This window comes from Diabrotica virgifera, chromosome 6 (genome assembly GCF_917563875.1).
Source record: "Diabrotica virgifera virgifera chromosome 6, PGI_DIABVI_V3a".
In the NCBI taxonomy this organism is placed as follows: Eukaryota; Metazoa; Arthropoda; class Insecta; order Coleoptera; family Chrysomelidae; genus Diabrotica; species Diabrotica virgifera.
Window position 1 is genome coordinate 208621422 of NC_065448.1, and position 22865 is coordinate 208644286.

General features: G+C 33.4%; 1 protein-coding gene across 1 annotated transcript in view; it reads right to left on the reverse strand.

Annotated features, from left to right (window-relative positions):
• LOC126887179 (carbohydrate-responsive element-binding protein) overlaps nt 1-22865 on the reverse strand; it is a 226091-nt gene that overhangs the window by 14831 nt on the left and 188395 nt on the right. Inside the window, exons 11-15 of the mRNA XM_050654565.1 lie at nt 17935-18122; nt 16097-16336; nt 3956-4083; nt 3777-3900; nt 1201-1330 (exon numbers count right to left, since the gene is read on the reverse strand). Coding sequence (XP_050510522.1) covers nt 1201-1330; nt 3777-3900; nt 3956-4083; nt 16097-16336; nt 17935-18122 — 810 coding nt within the window. The remainder of the gene's footprint in view (nt 1-1200; nt 1331-3776; nt 3901-3955; nt 4084-16096; nt 16337-17934; nt 18123-22865) is intronic.

Consider the following 22865-nt stretch of genomic DNA (forward strand, 5'->3'; position numbering starts at 1 on the left):
AGGACTAATATAATTGGCCAATATAATTAAAAGTGCGAATAAAGTTGCAGAGCGTAGAAATAGGTGTCGCTTTGCCGAACTTGCACGGTCCCAATACAAAAATCATAGTTATTCTTATGTATCATAATTATTGTGGTTATTAATAGCGACCGTAAATTTTTAATTATTAATTCAATTGTTGCTGAATTCTTATCCTTAATTCAATTGTTGCTAAACTATGCATTCAATTTCCATCGGCTTCTGGAATTATAATCTATACGAAAAGTGCTTTTATATTACCAAGTTATTTAATTATTGATAAACAATTACTTATCTAAAATTTTAGTTGAAAATTAAAGATTTTGTTGGAAAACCCCGCATTTCCCTGGGAAACTTTTCGTCGATGTAAATCGGGAAAAACACGTCTCTATGCAGAATTTAATTACGGTGAATTTTTATTTGGGTGTTTTTGATGTATAATTAAAATCTTTGGAGTTATATAGCAAATACTGAAAAAACACAATTTTTGGGCGCCATTTTGTTTATAAAAAAAGTAGCACACTATCTGCGGACTTTGCATACCTATATTATTAATATATACAATCATAAGATTCGATTCCAGCAATAAAATTCGCTGGTAAATAACTTTTCCTTATATTTTGGTAATTAGCCCAGAGTATTAAAATATTCCCTTTAAGACTTCTATGTTTGAAATGCGTTGAAACGCATGATATTTTGAGCATACATATGACCACATCTCGAAGGCTTTTAAATTGTCCATCATATTAACCTTCATGATCCAGCTTTCACATCCATATAGTAATACAGGATACACACACCATTTTAGGTACTTGATTCTTAGTCAGTTCAGCTGAGAATTGCACAATATAGATCTAAGTTTCATAAATGCTTCTCTTGCAATTTCTATACGAGTCTTAATTTCTTCATCAGAATTTAGTGTTTCGTTTATGCTTTATTAACACAGCAATATAATTTTTTTTGTACAAAACGTAACTGAAGTTGCTTAATCACCTCCAACCAATCAGGTTTTTCAACATTTTTCTTAGTATTAATATTGATATACTTCTTCTTTTTCTTCCTTCTTGTAGGTATGTAGGCTTTAAAGCCTGTTTCTTCTTCAATATATTAATAATAATTAAATATATATTATAACGTATTAATTCTGTAATTTTCTAGTAGCAAAATGATAAAAAATATTACCTGGTCTGAGATCTCCAAGGGTACAATGTTGTTCTATCCATAACATTGTAGATCGATATAAATCATCTATACTAGAACTCGAAACTAAATTATTAAACGAATTTAATAATGGTTTAAAAATAAGGCTAAACTGTAAAAATTGTTAAGGAATATATCAGTAAATATTAAACACATAACTTACTAAAATAAAACAAAAAAATTAAATACTGTGTAAAGGCCTTCAGCCGTTATTCGGTATATTGTTATTTATCATTGAAAGCTTTCTACATTATTCTCTATACAGAGAGGATCTAAACTATGGAATAAAATTCATTTTCTCTAAAATGGACGAATTTGGAGAAAAATCCTGAAACAGGTCGATTTTTACTTTTAAATTACAATTATTTGGTATATATTTCATACTATTGACGTCATCCATCTGAGCTTGATGACGTAATCAATACAATTTTTAAAAGGGAATAGGGGTCGTGTGGCACCTCATTTGAAAGGGTGTTCGTGTTCAATTCTCTATTCAGTAATATAAACGATAATATCATTATTTATTCAGGGTGACCAAAAAAATAATTTTTGAATTAAATTAATTGACGCAAAAAGAAGAATGTAAATAATTTATTTAACAAAATACATTGTACGGCTGTCAGTAAATAAAAAAAATGTTTATTTCACAAACAAACATTTCTTTTCGCTTAAATTAAATCACAAACAGCCTCCCACCTACCTCTTTGCAGTTTGAACATTTAATTTAAGCGAAAAGCAATGTTTATTTGCCAAATAAACATTTTTTTTTATTTTCTGACGGCGATAGAATGTATTTTGAGGTAAATAAATTGCATAAATTCTTCTTTTTTCGTCAATTAATTTAATTCGAAAATTATTATTTTGGCCACCTTGTATAAATAATGATACTAATGTTTATATTACTGTATAGAGAATTGAACAACCTTTCAAATGAGGTGCACACGACCCCTATTCCCATTTAAAAAAATCATCGATTACGTCACCACGCGTAGATGGATGACGTCACTAGTATGAAATATATGCCAAAAAATTGAAATTTGAAAATAAAAATCGACCTGTTTCGGGATTTTTCTCTTGAGTCGTCCATTTTAGAGAAAATGAATTTATTCCATAATTTAAATCCTCTCTGTATGTGTTCACGTTCAAGGAAATATATTAATGTGAAAGCAGAAACAATTAGCAGAGCTATTTAAGAATGAAACACTTAAGTTGACTTCCCATGCTTTCATTATTTAGCACCTATGAGATATATAAATGGGGAAGAAATCACAAGGAGTTGTAAAGAAGCATGGATTACGCCCGATCACAAAAACGTCTCAATAGATGATTTTGGAAATCTTGAAATGTACGTTATCTCCTGTATAGTATAGCTGATTAAATAAACGACGTAAGTCCATTTACTTAGAATTATTCCTGGAAACCTCATCAGCAATTCAGGCCCAGTTAATGGATCCAGTTAGAAGACTTAAATTAATATTGGACGTAACGAATGGCATTTTACATTCGATAAAGAGTATGAAATAGAACAACAAACAGAGTTCCGAGCTGGAAGATCATGTATAGATCATTTTTATTTACTAAAATTCAAACGACTGAAACAAAAAAGTATCAACGAACCAAGAGATCTATCTCTTGGTTCGTCAAAGCCCCATCAAAAATTAAAGTAGGAAATACCCTATCGGAAGAATTACTTATAATTAAAGGATTTCGGCAGGATCTTTCTACAGTTTTTTTTAAATATATCGAAATTAAGCCCTGAGCAAGTGGAGATCTTGCTCTAAACTGGGCTACAATTTAATGGAGAGAATACTTTGTACACCAAATGTTGAATGGGTTGCATGTGGGAGTTCATATTGAATGAAGTAAAAAGCAGACGTACTCTCAATCATTTATTGTAACTTCCGACGACCGGTTTCGCTCTCTAAAGTATGCAGAGCATCTTCAGGTCAATGGTTACAAGTTACAAGTCACTAAATGATTCGGTTACAAGGAGCTACTTCCTGACTATTCACTAACATGATATCTTGCTTAAGTTATGCTAACGGGATATGGTGGAATAGACGGAGAATGTTGTAAAGGTTAACAAGTTTATGGAAATTGGAAATTCTTGAGGGTGATGAGATAGTTGGTGAAAGACAAAATTTGGTGAAAGACAAAAGTTGGTGACGCCAGTATCAGTAATCGGATTGCTGATGCCACTTCATTCGGTTTCTTGTAGTGATTGTACCAGCGGAAAGTGTTTGTGAGAATGGAGGAAGGCGATGAAGAACAAGTCGTTATTGCTTGTTTGTTAGCAAAAGAGGAAGAACAAGAAAAAAATCTAGAAAAAAGAAACATAATTTCTTGATACACAACATATTCAAGACGATATCGGAACGTAAATAATATCACACACTATTTCATGATTTGTTAAATGATGACATCAGTTACACAACATAATATGTTGTCATCACACTATATATTGTGAGAAGATAATGTGATCGTTCATGGGTAATCTTTCATTTTTCTCCGACAGTATGAAAGTACTAAAAAATTAATTATGCAAAAAAAAAGGATACGACCCAAAACTTCCAATTTTCCATAGTACGTATTCGAACATACTCTTCAAACATCTCTTGCATTCGGCTATCCCTCCTTCGAGAAACCGGAGCTCCAGTGGCGGGTAACATTGACTGACAGTTGCTAAAAATATTATAATATTAATGTTATTATAATAAAAAATATAGATGAAGCTCACCTTATAGCCGCATTAAGGCTTTCAATCTGTTGTCGAAGAGATTCCATTTCTGATTTAAGTTGGTTCCTTTCATCCCTTAACTGCCTAATATATTCAGCACCTTTTTGTAACATAGCTGCCTTACTTAACTGCAAATAAACGTAAGAGTAGTTAATATAAATTCGAATACGATAAACAAATTTATTTTTTATTATTTCATCATAATCATGGCTTATTCACTCCTGGCGGAGTGTTTGCCGCCCTTTTGGGCTCTCTGATTCATTTGTTGCGGAGAATCAGTCCGCTGTTGTCTTTTATTATTATAGCAGGGTGTGTGACTTGGCCCTGTCTACAATTTTCCTCCATTCTTTCCGGTCCTTACAACGCTCCTTCCAATTGTGGATTCTCAGCTTCTTTATGTCTCCTAAGACTTGATCTCTCCATCTTGTTTTAGGTCTACCCTTTGGTCTCTTTGTTGTTGGTCTCCAGCCAGTTATTCGCTTTAGCGCAGAGTCTGGGTTAGCTCTTTCTGTGTGTCCCAGCCACCTGAGCCTTTGCGCCTTCACTAACCTGATTATGTCTTCACCCTGGATGACTTCTTTAATTTCTTCATTGCTTAATCTTCTAAATTCGCCTACACTTATCCTCACCGGTCTCATTATTCGTCGAATTATCTTTCTCTATGATTTATAACCTCATTTCATCTTTTTGTGTTACGTACATCGTGTCTGCAGCATAGGTGATCACTGGCCTGATTGCAGTCTTGTAAATTTTTAATTTGGTCGTCTTACTAGTGTATTTTTCTTTCAAGAATTTTTGGTAGTTCCAGTAGTTTTATTACCCAGTAATTTATTACCCAGTAAGATGCGTTCATTTATTTCATCCGTTCTATCGTTTCTGCCATTCACCATCACTCCCAAGTATTTAAAACTCTTTCAAATGTATATGCACCAAGTTTAATTTCTTTCTCGTCGTTCGTATTCTCTCTTGAGCACTTGAGGTATTTCGTTTTGCATTGGTTTATTACTAGGCCTATCTTCTTTGCTTCTTTATCTAGAATTAATATTATATTCTGCATGGTTTTTAAATCTCTAAGTAACCAGTGCAATATCGTCTGCATACGCTATCAGTTGGGCTGAAGATTCGATAATAGTTCCCAGAATTTTGGCTGCTCTTTCTGCCCCCTCTATGGCATGTTAAATAATGTTGTTGACAGGGAGTCTCTCTGTCTGACAGGTATTATTATTTAAAGTAATTTAAGTAGAAGATGGTGATCATGATTACAAAAAACTAATTTACTATTTTATTTTAAGTGGAAATCGAAACGTCGAATACACTTAATTTTAAATTATGTGGATTATTACCAAATAAAATAGTAAATTGCATAAGATGCCACAAGCAAATAGCTTCAGAACAATATTTAAAAAACTAATATTTGGAATATGTTTGCAACTTATTGAATACTAATTCTGATTAAAACAGTCTTTTAACTATATTATATTCCAACCATAAAATGAAAAAATGGTTGCCAAGGTCACCACGTCGAAAGCCCTCACAAACCACGTAGTCGCATTTGTCTGGTACAGCCCCTCTATACTTAGTCATTCTGAGTTAACGTAAAACTGTAGGTCCCGTATATCTGTGTACATTGAATTATACTTAATTCAAATATATGCAGAGGAACTGCCTATGTTCAAAACGGTAAATCGCAGAATGGTTTTGGTCGCATAAAAGAAGCAATTACTCATTCTTTAGCAAGAGATCAACAATCTCATTACCAACAAGTCATTCATGCCCTGGTCCCCCTTCAAACTTACTTTTTACGTTCAGATACTTATAGTCTAGTCGCAACATAGGGGGTCCCGTGGGAAATTCTAGCTCGCCGTGATTTGATGGTGACATTATAGGTTTTTTGGGTCGCTGAATCCAATGGAAGTTGTCTGGGTGCCCAAATATGGTGCGTTTAATTGTTATTAACAAATTATGGTAAAATTAGGTATTTTTCAGGTATTATTAGAAGCCCTGTAAAGAAAAATTAATGGTGTTAAGGTCTTCTCTGGTGTATTTTTGGTCGCTGAATCAAATGCGACTAGTCGCGATTACTCAAAATATGTTCTATTTTGTTAATAACAAAATAATTGTTTATTCGCCGAAAAGCTCGAAATAATGCGATATCTACGGCAAGTTTGTAGTCTTTTTCATAGTATTTTCATATGCTAAATCGATTGCCACCAGTCGTGATAGCTTAAACCACGTTCCGACTTTGTTATTATTAAATTATTGCAAAAATAACAGTTTATAGTACGTTTACTCATGTCAAACAAAACAAGTGATATTGTGCCGATGTGTGTTTTTACCCTGGGGGTGAGTTTCACCCCTTTTCGGGGGTGAAAAAAGAAACCTTTAAAACAAGTACGGAAGTGGATAAACAGATTAATTCTAAGCAACTTTTGTTCTATACAGTTTTTTCACTAAGTCAATATTTTTGAGTTATTTGCGAGTGAATGTTAATTTTTCAACATAAAAAACACGTTTTTGGTGGTTTTATAAGCACTTTCGAACTGATAAAACTTACAGATCATATAAATACAACATAAGTAGGTAACGATTAATTTCATTTGAGATGCTAACGTAACTTGCTTATTTTTGATACTAGATACTTTTTCAAAAAACAAGAATAAAGTTTTTTTTAAAGCTTTAAAAAAGTTGTACATAATGAGTTTTCCTCAAAAAAGTGCTTCATTTTTTGGTTATTTTATGTTCAAATATTCGATTTGGAACTTGACGAATATGAACCTGTTGTTCATTAGCTACAACTCCGCTTCTACGGATCTCACACATACACCATTTTTTTTCACTTTTTTATAGTCTATACACAGTTGGGATAAAGTATGGAACCCAGCAAATATCTTTGAAACGAAAAGAACAATATTTATGAAACTTTTCATGCAAGTACAGTGACGCAAAAGGCATCTGATGCCATATTTTTTGTTACTACTCCACTTCCGGTTTCACCGGAAATACCCTTAACTTATTTAATTTAAATGGGACACCCTGTATATTTTTGCAGATTTTAAAAGAACTTGTTATTTTTAATTCATACATACCAAGTTTGAAAGAAAAAGCTATTAAAACAAGAAATAAATCTCTTTACAGTTAAAAAATAGGTTAATTTATTTACGTTAGACCAGTGATATTAAAAATAAAAAAAAATTAATTCAAACGTTGAAAATATTTGCTCTTCACCTCCTGACAACGTGCAAGCCTATAAATAAATTCGTGAGTCAGTTTTTGCAAGATTTCTCTACGTATTCACATTCATCAATATTATTATTTTTCTCAAATCCTGCAAGCATGTTGGTCGCCTAACGTAAACACGTGCTTTTAGATAACCCCAAAGAAAAAAATCTAACAGGTTGAGGTCCGGAGAACGAGCGGGCCACTCTATGAATCCTCTACGTCCAATCCATCGATTTGGAAAATTCACTTCCAAAAAATGAAAATTCACCATAACCGATTATCATTAATATTTCAATACGATCTTTTTCACTTAAATGAACCATTTTTAATACAACTTATTTCTGTCAATTAGTTCAGTAACAGTTTTACCTACTATACTAAATTCAAATAAGTCATGCAGTGCATGTAAACAACAATTTTAGTCTACAGTATAGATGGTACTCGTTTATTTCCTACTACGTTGTATTAATGCAAAAAATTATCTACAGACACTTTTTAACAAATTTTTCTACCAAATTTGGTATGTATGAATTAAAATAATAAGTTCTTTTAAAATCCGCAAAAATATATAGGGTAAACCATTTAAATTAAATAAGTTAAGGGTATTTCCGGTGAAACCGGAAATGGAGTAGTAACAAGGAATATGGCAACAGTCACTGTACTTGCATGCAAAGTTTCATAAATATTGTTCTTTTCGTTTCAAAGATATTTGCTTCGTTCCATACTTTATCCCAACCCAGTATTTTAGCTAAGAAAATTTTTTTGAACAAAAATACTTACTTTTTGAATTATTTGCGAAAAACCGTCTAAAAACGTGGGTTTTTTGTTGAAAAATGAACATATTCACTCGCAAATAACTCGCAAAGTATTGACTTAGAACAAAAGTTGCTTAGAATTAATCAGTTTATTCACTTCCGGACTTGTTTTAAAGGTTTCTTTTTTTACCCCGAAAAGGGGTGAAACTCACCCCCAGGGTAAAAGCACACATCGGCACAATATCACTTGTTTTGATTGATATGTTAGTTACGTGTATGCCAAATTTCATGTGAATCCAAATGGTTTTTTAAAATCCAGAGCAAAAACCGTGAGTAAACTTACTATAAACTGTTATTTTTGCAATAATTTATTAATAACAAAGTCGGAACGTGGTTTAAGTTATCACGACTAGTGACAATCGATTTAGAGTATAAAGATACAAGATACTATGAAAAAGACTACAAACTTGCTGTAGATAGAGCATTATTTCGAGCTTTTCGGCGAATAACAATTATTTTGTTATTAACAAAATAAGAACATATTTTAAGTAATCGCGACTAGTCGCATTCGATTCAGCGACCAAAAATACACCAGAGAAAATACTATTCATTCATTTACAGGGCTTTTAATAATTCCTGAAAAATACCTAATTTTACCATAATTTGTTAATAACAATTAAACGCACCATGCTTGGGCTTCCAGACCACTTCCATTAGATTCAGCCGAACAGTAAAAATGAAAACATTAAAAATTATTTAGAATCTCTAACCCCAACGGAAGCCTCAGACTACGCACTATGGAGGGCTACAAAAAAGCTTAAACAACCTCAACTGTTTAATCCTCCAATTATAAACGGAAATAAATGGGCAAGAAATGACAAAGAAAAATCAGAAGTCTTTACTGAACACTTAAAAAAAGTATTCCATCCATACGATCCAGAGCAGCATTCAGATGATAAAGAAATAGACGAAACACTTAATGCACCCTTCCAAATGGACCTGCCTATAAAAAAAATTCTAGTAAGTGAAACCAGAAATATAATAATGAATGAACTTGACATTAAAAAAGCACCAGGATATGATCTTATCACAGGAAAAGTGCTTCAGGAATCAACACCCAAATGCTTTAAATTACTAACATATATCTTCAATGCCGTCCTCAAACTAGGGTACTACCCAAAGATCTGGAAAGTAGCACAAATAATAATGATCCCTAAACCAGGCAAAAAATTAGATGAAGTTACCTCTTATCGACCTATTAGCTTGCTACCAACTATCTCCAAAATTTTCGAGAAAATATACGTCAAAAAGCTGAGGTCTATAACAGAAATGATGCACTTAATTCCAGACTACCAATTTGGATTCCGAAACAAACATGGCACTATCGAACAAGTACATAGAATAGTTAACAAGATTAACGATGACTTCCAACAAAAACGTTATTGTTCTGCTGCATTTATTGATATGTCACAAGCATTTGATAAAGTTTGGCATATTGGACTCTTCTACAAAATTAAGAAGCTACTTCCATATCCCCACTTCCTGTTACTAAAATCATACCTAACCAATAGACACTTCCTTGTCAGACAAAACCAAGAATACTCTTCTCTGAACGCCATAAAATCAGGGGTACCACAGGGCAGTGTACTCGGACCTATCCTGTATTTGTTGTACACAAGTGATCTTCCTACTACACCGATGGTTACAATAGCCACATTTGCGGACGATACAGCTGCTCTCTCTTCACACGAAGACCCAAAGATGGCATCAAGACAACTTCAAATCTGCCTTAACAAGATACAAAAATGGCTGTCGAAATGGCGCATGAAAGCTAACGAACTAAAATCTACACATGTAACATTTACACTCCGTAAAGAAACTTGCCCACCAGTACAACTTAACAACAACAATTTACCTCAAGCCGAAGATGTAAAATACTTGGGAATCCACCTAGACAGAAGACTAACATGGCGAAAACATATTTTCACTAAACGCAAACAGTTAGGACTAAAGCTAAGCCGTCTATATTGGATTATCGGCAGAAACTCGAAGTTGTCTCTAGAGAACAAACTACTTGTCTACAAAGCCATTATAAAGCCCATTTGGACCTACGGTATCCAACTCTGGGGAGCAACTTCTAATAGCAACCTAAATATAATACAGAGGTTCCAAAACAAGACGATAAGGCTGATTCTTGATGCTCCATACTACGTATCCAACTACGTGATCCAACGAGACTTAGCAATTCCAACAGTGCAAGAAGTGATAAGTGAATATAGTGCAACATATCGCGAAAGAGTGTCTGAACATCCTAACGAGTTAGCCAAGCGGCTGTTTGAAGACTTACATGAACATGAAGAAAGCAGATTAAAAAAATTCACACCAAGAGACTTAATTAATAGGTTTAAGTAATTAGTAATATACATATTTTTGTAAATAGTAACATATTGTAAATATTAGAGGTAATGCCACAAAGTTAGCAATAGCTACATTATAAAACAGGGTGCTTAATGAAGCATTCTGTACATGTCATAATCATTTATCAACAAAGACGCTCATTGTCATTACTGATAGATTGCAGAATAAAGGAGTCTAAAAAAAAAAATTAGATTCAGCGACCCAAAAAACCTATAATATCACCATCAAATCAAGGCGAGCTAGAATTTCCCACGGGACCCCCTATGTTGCGACTAGACTATTAAGGCAGTTCCAAGCTATTATACACTCATAAGTCGTAGACTTCACAGCCTTCAGGGCAGCTTAACTGTCTGAGGCAATAAATATTTTGGCTTAATCGAGGTGTTTTCGTTTCTGCAACTTCTAAGCAAAAAAATTATTGCTAGCAGTTATGCTAATATTGTAAGTATTTCTGAGGCCTATTGATAGTCTGGTGTTAGGACCAGTAAACCCTATTCCTACTTCCTCTCGTGTTGTTGACCTATCAGTATAGAGCTGCGGTTCTCAATCTTTTTTGTGTCATGTACCACAAAATACTTTTTATTATTTTTGGTACCACCTAACTGAAATACATATCTAACTAGGTGATCTAATTAACTATAATAGTGGTGCTGATTTTGGCTGTTTTTGCGTTTTATGTACCACCTCAAAAAATGAAATGTACCACCAGTGGTACTGGTGGTACATTTCATTTCACAGATTGAGAACCGCTGGATAGAGTATATAACGTATTTTTATCTGTGTGACTTCGTATTATGTTCTCATTTTCGTTTATAGTATTTAGTTTGAGTTCAAAATCTTTTTTTTGCATTTATTGTGTTGTTCCAGCCCTTAAAATAAATCCTTAGATTCCGAGTCTAATCGCCGAGTTTTAGATCCCTTGCCCATGTAAGTCTAAAGCACTGTCTTGATTAGAAAAATGTAAAGTTTGAGTAACCTTCTGGCCAAGGTTTAATATTAGGGATTACGAGTCGCGCAAGTGCTCCTAACATGACTTAACGAACACTTGTATAGCCACTACATATGGCTTTACGTGCCATCGGAAGCACGGTGATTGATGTTAGAAAATATCATGTTGAAAAATAAAACTTTTGAAACCATAAATGATCTATTTCCACCACGTACTTGTTGATGTTACGAAAGCTTTCGACAAAGTCTAGTAAGTACGATACCTGTTGGCTTAACTAACAAACAACTTTAATTACAATTATTAGTTCTCGTTCAATAGTGAAACTCTTAGTGCGACTAATCTACACAATAAACCTACCATCCTCGAAGTATTGCTATGATAATAATAATATTATATGACATTTTTGCCAGGGAGATCCTTTCGGACAGGTCCCCGCGCCATTGCTTCTTTAACCCCGTTTGAAGTAGCTAGGTGTCGTCGGCCCAGGGGGGCCGACGGCTTAACGTAGCCTTCAAAGCACGGTGAACGGCTCGTATCACTGTTAGAATTGAACATGTCATTATTGGTGCCGAGATTCGAATTCGTGCGCTCTGCCTTATGAAGCTAGTATCTTGCAGCTGAGCTACGGCAGTTCACGAAGTATTGCTATATTTGCTTATGATGCACCTCATGTAGCCATATCTTCATAAAGAAATAAACAATTGTTTGTTTATTATTGTGATGGACGTCTATGTTGGATGTTAAAAGAAAATGCATTCACTATTGCATTCCATATTTTATATATCTTCGAGGATGGTAGGTTTATTGTGTAGATTAGTCGCACTAAGAGTTTCACTATTGAACGAGAACTAATAATTGTAATTTAAGTTGTTTGTTTCGATGTTATTACGAGCGTATGTACTTGAAGACATTGTGAACGGTATGAGTAAGTGTCCCGAACTTAGCGAAAATTCAACTTCATTGGAAGTAGAGAAGCATCAACAATGGTTAAAAGACGATGCAAAAGCGGCAAGTTTGTTAGCAGGTACGCTAGGAAAAACTGTTGCCGAGCTCGTGCTGACATGTACTCACGCTAGTGAAATATGGGACAAATTACGTGCGCGATTTGAACGTAGCAGTACACAACGGTTAAACATGTTAATTGAAGCCTTTTTTTGAGTCCAACGTGATGAAAAAGAAGATATTAGCACACATGTTGCGAAGTTGCAGAAACTGTTTGTAGATTTGAATGATGAATTGCAGAAGCATGATAAAAATGTTTTATCCGAAAGAATGTTAAATGGTCGGATCTTATCAACTTTGGGTAAGGACTTTGATAATTTCAAAGATTTGTGGGACACGATACCATCGAAGAATCAAACTTTGAATTTATTGATTGAGAAATTGTGTGCCATTGAATTACTTGACCAAAGTACCACAGAATCTTTTGCGTTTGTTGCACGCAATAGCCCGACAGAAACATACAAACAGAGCCAAAGTACAACTACTACGAAATAAAAGAGAAATGTACATCGTGCAACAGAAAAATGTCCAATAAATTAGGCCATTGGGCGAGAGAGTGTCCACTGAAAAAATCTGCTGAGAATTTAGGCGAGAATAAAAGTAATGATGCTGTTTTTTGTCCGTTGTTTTAAGTGCCGCATCTAACAATTATTGTATTGAAGCTGGGAAATGGTATTGTGACAGTGGAACCACAAATCATATCACTACAGATAAGCAATATTTCTCATCTTATACAGAGTTTGCCGAACCCGAAAAATACCACTTGGTAAGAAGGATGTATGTATGTTAGCCCATGGGCAAGGAACGGTGAAAATTCAAACGCGTCTGAATAATAAATAGAAATATGCTGAATCGAAGAATGTTTTTTATGTTCCTGAAGCAAGCGCTCATTTGTTTTCTGTGAAAGCTGCTGCGCAAAGGGGGTTCATTACAGTACTCGACGAAAAAGGTGTAAATCTACATGATAAAAATACTCTTGAATCTGTAATGACTGGATACTTCAGTAATGGCCTGTATGCACTTGATATACGTGTTATGAAACCGACCAATCCCATTCAAGCAAACTTAGTAGAGTCAACAGATGTTACAAGTGTATCATGAAAGATTTGGTCATCAGCATAAGCAACGCGTAAAGAAAGTCTTGAAGAAAATGAATATAGACATTGATGGGTGCAAAGAAAGCTTTTGCGATGGATGTGCAATTGGAAAAATGCATAGATTGCCATTTAAAACTAGGATCAATCGGCCACAAGTCACTGGTGAGCAGATCCACGCAGATGTGAATGGACCCATGTCTATAGAATCACTGGGAAGAACACGTTATTACGTATGTTTTAAAGATGACTTTGGTAAGTTTCGGAAAGTTTTCTTTATGAAACATAAAAGTGAGGTATGTACACCTGGTTCCAAAAAAAACTGATACGACTCTTGAAGCGTATTTTGTAGAAAATTGAGCAGTGTATTTTGAAGGATAAATACTTAATATTTACATACTGTCAATGTCACTGCCAAATCTTAAAATTTGTCAGATAGCTTATTCTGTTCCACGGTTATTAGACTTTATTATTAATACTTTCTCCGCAACTGAGGGTATCTTATCAACTGTATTGTTTTTAAACAATAGATGATAAAATAAAAATATTGACAGTTCAAAAATGTGAACATTACTGCATTGTGTGTGGCCTAAGTTTGGGCTGAAAACTGAAATGTATTACATTTTTACAAAATTTTGGAATATGTTTAATTACGTAGACCAATTTTAACAGTTGTTTTCAATACAGATTTCAATCCTCTACAAATAGTTTCTAATGTCTTTTGATGTCAAATAATTAGGGAAGCTGGAATTCAACAGTTTAGAATTTTACATTGAGTTAAGGCAAAATTGTGACGCATGTCAAAATTCTCAATGTATTTTAATTCTATTCATTTTTTTTTCGAATCTTGAGAAAACTCATAAATATTTTTGAAAAATTTAAACTCAGAATGAGAGACTACATTATTACCGTGGGCTGAAAGTCCCTGAAAACTTCTATAATGTTTATTTTAATAAGTTACAGGGCTGAATTGAAAATTAATTTGTTTTGTTGTATAATCCACGTTTACAATAATTATGTGACCTATTTGATGTAAAAACTATCATTTATATACTATTTATAAAATACAGGAATTCAAAATAAATAAACATTTAGACCTTAATAATTAGTACAATTTATGAATTAACATAATATGTAATCAGTTGTTTGTTTATTTTATTATTTGTCTGTCATAATAAATATAATGTCAGATCAATCAAATACACTGCTCAACATGATCAAATCTTACTAAGAGTCGTATCAGTTTTTTTAGGAACCGGCTGTACATTCTTAGAAAAATTTTTAAATGAAGCAAACACAAATGGCCATGTTGTAAAGCAACTGAGATGTGATGGAGGGAGAGAGTTTGACAATAGAAAGGTATCTGAACTTTTTGCGAGTAGAGGTATAGAACATTGTATCACTCCACCCTATACACCTCAGCAGAATGGTGTTGCTGAAAGGGAAAACCGTACCATTGTAGAGTGTGCTCGTTCCATGTTAAACCCATGCAAGTTCTCCAAAGCATTGTGGGCAGAAGCATGCAATACTGCAGTGTATCTTCTGAATCGCACAGGAAAGTCATCAATTGAGAACAAAAGTCCCTATGAATTGTGGTATGGAAAGCCAGTTGGGAGTTTGAAACATTTAAGAATATTTGGCACTGAATGTTATGTTCACGTAAACAAGAATTTTCGCCGTAAATTTGATGACAAGGCGATACATGGTTATTTGGCTGGTTACGTGAATGACAGGGATGGTTTTAGAATATGGATTCCATCTGAAAGAAGAATCGTATCTAGCCACGACGTACGATTTAAACCTGAGGTTACATGCAATTTGCGAATTTTTGAAATTAAAGCCGAATCAGTGAACCAGAATCAGTCGGAATGTTTTAGTATACATGAAAACTCCTAGAAGTGAAAACTGGTATGAATGAAATTGTGCAATCTGAGAATATGGAAAGTGTAGAAAGTGCGAGTGAAAATCAAGAAGTGAATAGAGAAGAAAGAAGCGATGATGGTGTTCAAGAAGCTAAGCGTTACAACATGCGTCTTAGAAAGAAACCAAAATTGTTTGGCTTATCTACTTTTCACGTTGAGGGAGAGTGTTACAATATACAACGTTAAAAGTAGATGTTGCTCTATAGTTGTACATACTCTATGTAATGACAGTTTAGAAGTTGTAATGTAATGTCAAGAAAATAAGAAAATATAATGTCAGTTATGTTCAAGTAAAATGTTTTCCTATTGTCCTGTAATTCAATAAATTATAATCGTTGATGGTCATTTAGTTAGCTCACCACTTAATTTATAACAGAAAGCTTTCGTAACATCAACAAGTACGTGGTGGAAATAGATCATTTATGGTTTCAAAAGTTTTATTTTTCAACATGATATTTTCTAACATCAATCACCGTGCTTCCGATGGCACGTAAAGCCATCTGTAGTGGCTATACAAGTGTTCGTTAGTCATGTTAGGAGCGCTTGCGCGACTCGAAAACCCTAATATTAAAACTGGGCCAGAAGGTTACTCAAACTTTACATTTTTCTAATCAAGACAGTGCTTTAGACTTACATGCGCAAGGGATCTAAAACTCGGCGATCAGACTCGGAATCTAAGGATTTATTTTAAGAGCTGGAACAACACAATAAATGCAAAACAAGAAGTAGTAGTTACTTTTAAAGTGTGTAGTTTTACATAATAAATGAAATGTGATACTCACCTTAGCATTAGGATTTTGATTAAGATGCGGTATAAGAGAATGAATCATATCAAAACCATTTTTAATATTATAACGCCGTTTCTGTTCGGCATGTATGTGCACCGATCTCCTGTCCCGATGACTCGAACTTTCACCACCAGGAGAGCCGATTGAACCTTGCGAGGAAGTCGGTGAATGAATACTTTGGGCCAAAGGGTCCATCACAGGGCTGTTTGAACTACTATACGAACTCAGTAACATCTGAAAAGTATTAATATAGTTACAAACGTTAACGAGGATATTAATTTAATAAATCAGTTATAATTGGATACAGTACCTAGTAAACTGATAACTAATAAATAAAACATGTTCTTAAATAATATCCGCTGGGAGCGTTATGATTATAATAGGTCGGTTGGTCGACGCGGGGGACGATCTTATGTGTATGTTTTATGTGTGATTTACAAAAACAAGAGATTATTTTTTATTAAGTTTTATTAATTTTGTGCTAATGTATCAACACATTGATACAACATCAGAAATGCAGATGATACAGTAATAATAGCGGATAGTTTACAAGACCTGGAAAGACTCATGAGTAAAATAATAGTAAGGTGTAGTAGGGAGTACAGACTCTCTCTCAACATCAAAAAGAGGAAGTTTATGAAAATTAGTAAAAACAACCATAATGCTGACGAAATATTGATAGTAGAGGGCCAGCAGATCGAAAGAGTAAAAAGTACACTTACCTAGGAACACTTATAACAGAAAATAATGATTACACTGCAGAAATCAAAGTCAGAATCGAAAAAGCACTTTCTAATTTTATGAAAATGAAAAAGGTCCTAAGTAGCAAAGATTTAACATTAGCTCTTAAAGTACGCTTAACAAAATGTTACGTATACAGTGTACTATACTATGGAGTGGAATCATGGACGTTAAATCTAGTGACAATGAGACGACATAACGCCTTTGAAATGTGGACCTATAGAAGAATTATGAGGGTTTCCTGGGTAGATAGAGTTACGAATAACGAAGTACTGAGAATAATAGGTAAAGAAAAGGAAGTTGAACTTACAATTAAAGAAATAAAGCTACAGTATCTCGAACATGTGATGCGGGGCGAGAAGTATGGCATCCTGCGACTCATAATGCAAGGAAAGATAGATGGCAGAAGAAGCATCAAAAGAAGACGAATTTCATGGCTGAAGAACCTGAGAGAATGGTTTCCTGTCATTTTTTCTATTCAGTTGTCAAAAATCACCTAAATTACATGCAGATACGTTTATTATTTATTTATCTTATTGAAATTTTACCGATATTTACATTATTTACGGAAACTGTATTGGGACCGTGCAAGTTCGGAAGAGCGACACCTGGTTTCATAGCTCAGCAACATTTTTAGCACTTTTAATTATATTAGCCAATTATATTAGTCCTGGTTACTGGATAATTGTCAACGCCATAGACCAAATAGAATAAGAAGAAAAAGTAAGATTGAGCCGATTGAGGTTATGTTATTAAAAGGTAAACATTGTACTACAAGCAAAATACCATTGATTAAATTCACTTTAATAATTGCATATCATATCAATATTGTGGAGCAGCATATATAATTTTTACATTTGCGAAATCCCATTTTCTTCAATGACAGTAGGTATGAAATATACGTCAATTTGACAATTTCAATTAACAATATGAATTATTTAAGAAATATATTATGTTAAGAAAGTTGCAAGATTTGTCCGCTATACGCGCACGATCGTTTCTCGTATCCCCTCCAAGTACTTGCACACAGCGAATAGTACTTGTTTACTACTAATTAGTAATAAATTGTAGAACATTACAAAAATGCTTACCGTATCTGAAGATGCTTGTGCGGTGGTCATATTGACTTGGGGGGCGGGTAAAATTAGTGTAGTCGTCGATGGTTGTGGTAGTATAGGTATCGAATTTGATTCTTCTTTGATTTGTAATGAACCTGGAAGCATCTCAAGAGCACCTTGACTTATACTACGATTATAAACAGTCGTTGCAGGTTCTGTGTCTGAAATCACAAAATAAGGTAAACAAAATATGGTTCATATACTGGGTTGGGATAAAGTATGGAACCAAGCAAATATCTTTGAAAGGAAAAGAACAATATTTTTTAAACTTTGCATGCAAGTACTGTGACTAAAAGGCATCTGATGCCAGATTTTTTGTTACTACTAGACTTCCGGTTTCACGGGGAATACCCTTAACTTATTTAATTTAAATGGTACACCCTGGTAACAATTAGACGCACTCCATTAACTAATACGCCTTCCTGTAGTTTTCCTAGTGCTTGCTCGAAGCTATGTTCAGAGTACATATTAAATAACATCGGGTACAAAATCTCAACTCCTCTATCTATGGAGACTGCCTCTGTAAACTGGCCATCCACTTTAATGTTGGCTTTTACTCTTTCAGGATTATTACTTTATGGTTAAATTTCTACATTTTATCTTTTTACATGGATCTAATTGTTCAGTAGTATAGCAACCTAGATATTTAAAATTGGACACTCTTGATATTAGTTGTCCATTTATTTGTAATTGTAGATTTTGATAAGGTAAACGACTAAATACTGTGTATTTTGTTTTAAAACAATTAATTTTTATTCCCATCTCTCGTCCCACCGTATTAATTGACTTTTAAAGTTTTAAAGACATTGCAATCCCATTTAAGTCATAGCTCAATATAACTGTCATCTCCGTATCTGATGGTAACTATCAGTTTTCCACTAATTTTTACACCATATTTCAAATTGTGCAAAGCATGTTTAAATCTTCTATCTGAATATAAATTAAAAAACAATGGGGGATTCAGACAACCCTGCCGACTCCCTTTAAAATCGCATGTCATGACGTACCGTATCGAATGCCTTTTCATAAACAATAAAAACGGCAAAGACATATTTACGTTAATCTCGACATTTCTGTAGCAAAACATTTACAACAAAAAGTGCCTCTCTAGTTCCCAATTCGTCTCTAAATCCAAACTGCGTTTCATCTTGATTTTGATCTTGAAATTTGTCTTGGTAAAATCGTATTAATTAAGACAAAAATTTAAAGTTAAAATGATGACCAAGGTAAAAAACAAAGTTTGGTTATATGTACTTATAAGAACATGCTAAGCCACCCAAAAATACTAAGGTTAAAACCTTTTAAAAATAGACTAAATGTCTTATATAGATGGATACATATAATAAAATCCAAAGGATGGATATAATTCCTAAGGATATGGCCTTGGGGCAACATATAACTCCCACAGGTGGTACGTGTGTTGCTAGGTATTAATTAATTAGGTCATTACGTTAAAAGAGGTGAAAGACAACTAATAAGGCGAGAGTTTGAAAGCATGTCTGTCTGATGTCAGAACCAAAACTGTCAATGCAACTTAATTTTATGAAATGTTAGTTACACTAGCCACTAAATTTTAAAGTTGTTTATGGTACAAGCAATAAAAACAACAAACATCGGTGTTTTGGGATTATAAACATACAAAAATTAGTAAGAATAAATTATCTAAGATATAAAATTAACGAATTTGAAAATTTACAATTATCAATGAGGTGTACCTGAATTGATAAAGTATAGATAGGCAAACCAAAATACATGCTTCTAAATTCGGACTTTAAAGGTATTATATTCTTATAGTTGTAGAAAAATAATATGTCCATCTATGCTGGAATGCATCAGGGACAGGGAAAATAAATGTGGATTTTTTTCCGAATTTTTTCATCAGACAGACATGCTTTCAAATTCTCGCCTTATTAGTTGTCTTTCACCTCTTTCAACGTAATGACTTAATCAATTAATAGCTATCAACCCACGTACCACGTGTGGGAGTCATATGTTGCCCTAAGGCCATATCCATAGGAATTATATCCATCATTTCGATTTTATTATGTATCCATTTATACAGTGCGTCCATAAAGTAACGCATAAATTCATTATTTCGTAAACCGGCGCGATATTAAGGAAAAATCCCGAAACCGGTCGATTTTTATTTTTAAATTCCGATTTTTTGGCATATATATCATACTAGTGACGTCATCCATCTGGGCATGATGACGTAATCGATTATTTTTTTCAATGAGAATAGGGGTCATGTGATAGCTCATTTGAAAGGGTATTCAATTCTCTATTCACTAATATAAACATTAACATATTTATTTATACAAGGTGCTCAAAAAACATTTTTTTCATTAAAATAATTGAGACAAAAAGAAGAATGTATGTAATTTATTTCATTCAAAATACGTTTTACTGTTGTCAGAAAACAGGAAAAAAATGTTTATTTGACAAATAAATATTGTTTTTCGCTTAAATTCAATGTTAAAGCTGCCACACACCTGTCTCTTGGCAGTTTGAGCATTTCGTTTAAACGAAAATCAATGTTTATTTGTCAAATAAATTTTTTTTTCTTTACTGACAGTAGTAAAATGCATTTTGATCTAAAATAAATTACATATATATTCTTCTTTTTGTCTCACTTATTTTAATTAAAAAATGTTTTTTGAACACCCTGTATAAATAATTATGTTAATGTTTATATTATTAGATAGAAAGAGACAGAGAGACAGAAAATTTATTGTTTTTAAAAATGAATTTACATTTATAAAACACAACGTGGTATAGTACAAACACAGTACAAGATACATTAAAACACTAACTATAAAATAACATTTAGGGCCGGTTGTTCGAACGCTAATCAGCATTGATCACTATCAAATATTTAATTACTGTCACAACTGTCAATGTCAACTTTGGTTGGGTTGTCGAAAACATAATTATTGATGACAATTATGAAATTAGTTAATCAATTATGTTAATAATTGTTATGTTAATTGACTAACTAATCTCATAATTATAATTAACTATGTTTTCAGCAACCCAACCAAAGTTGACATTGACAGTTGTGACAGTAATTAAATATTTGATAGTAATCAATGTTGATTAGCGTTCGAACAACCGGCCCTTAATATATTATTTTCTCTTGGATTTACTTGACTAAAAAAGAGTCTGGTCTATCTTCTCCAGTTGACAGACCTCTATTGTGATGCTCACGATCTAAAAATCTTCTTCCTAACCTAAAGTTAAATCGTTCAATGCCAATTTTTTTCGGCCAAAAAGCAGGATTGTAAATTTCTTCCCTTAAGTCAGGTAGTACACCTATCATGAAACATTGATTATCCCTTCTTTTCTGGTCAGTTGGTAACAATTTTACTTGTATATCCTCGCAGTTTGTCTTAGTTATTATGAAACTCTTGATGTGGTCCGCATTTACACTATCCGGAACTTTTGAGATGAATAGCCACAATTTTTTGTCTGGTTTTCGGATTTTCCATGGAAATCCTTATCACCAATTCCAGTTCCCATTATTTTCTTGCGTCTTTTTGTCACAATCTGATATCCTTCATCGTTCGCTTTATTCTCTGAACTCTCCATTGTGATATGATTAAGATTCATTTTTGTGCTTTCCTCATTTTCTACAGTTAAATTTGTAATGTAATCACATGTCTGTTTGGTTTGAATATCCATTAATTGTGCATTTAATTCGTTTGTAGTAATTTTTGAATTGTCCTGTATATTAGAATTCCTTTCAACATGTTTGGTGTTTTTATCATTAAAATTTTTATTTGAGTCAGTTTTTATTAAACCCTCATTAGCAGTTGTGTTGGGTTTTTGTGAGATTTTGGTTCTGGTTATTTCTGATTTCAATAAATTTAATTTTTCTAGCAAATGTTCATTATTTGATTTTAATAGATTATTGTTATCTAATAATAAATTGTACCTATCATCTTTTTCAGCTAACAGCCTTTTTAACCACTGATTTTCTATCGCTATGGCACTAAATGATTCGATGGGTTGTCCATCACTATTTTGGCAACAGATTACACGCGAATCCCCTATCTTGAAGAATTTCACTTTGTTTTTCACAGCACATGAGATATGATAACTATTTCAACATACTATACAAACGAGTGTTTTATCAGGCTTCGTTTGACAACATTTAAATGTATTCTCTTCAAAATCTACCTCTTTTACTATAGAGAGGGGTGACGGCACATTTTTACTTTCCGCCATCTTGGATAGGATGTTATATATAGAGATATGGATAGAGAATGAAATACCCTTTCAAATGAGCTATCACATGACCCTTGCTTCCATTTAAAAAAATCATCGATTACGTCATCACGCCCAGATAGATAACGTCACGAGGATGATATATATGCCAAAAAATCGTAATTTAAAAATAAAAATCGACCTGTTTCGGGATTTTTCCTTAAAGTCGCCGGTTTACGAAATAACGAATTTATGCGATACTTTATGGACGCACTGTATAAGACATTTAGTCTATTTTTAAAAGGTTTTAATATTAGTATTTCTGGGTAACTTAGTGTGACTGTCTGACTTTGAGTGACTTCTTGTAAGTATAACCAAACTTTATTTTTTAGCTTGGTCATAATTTTAACTTTAAATTTTTTTCTTAATTGATACGGTTATAATTATTTTAGGTAACACTGATGATGCTCTTGTTACAGAGCGAAAAAGATTTGTTTTAACGACGTTCTACACCTTCGGCAAAGAATTAAGGATTTGCATGAAATTTTAGTATGTTATCGTTTACTTCAAAAAACTAAGACTTGGCTTTTTAAAAATTGTTTTACCGTGCCGTTTAATTACTATTAAGGGTCAAAGTTAAGTTTTAACATGAGCTCTTATGGGAATTCTTAAAAAGTAATAACTTTTGACCCAAATTT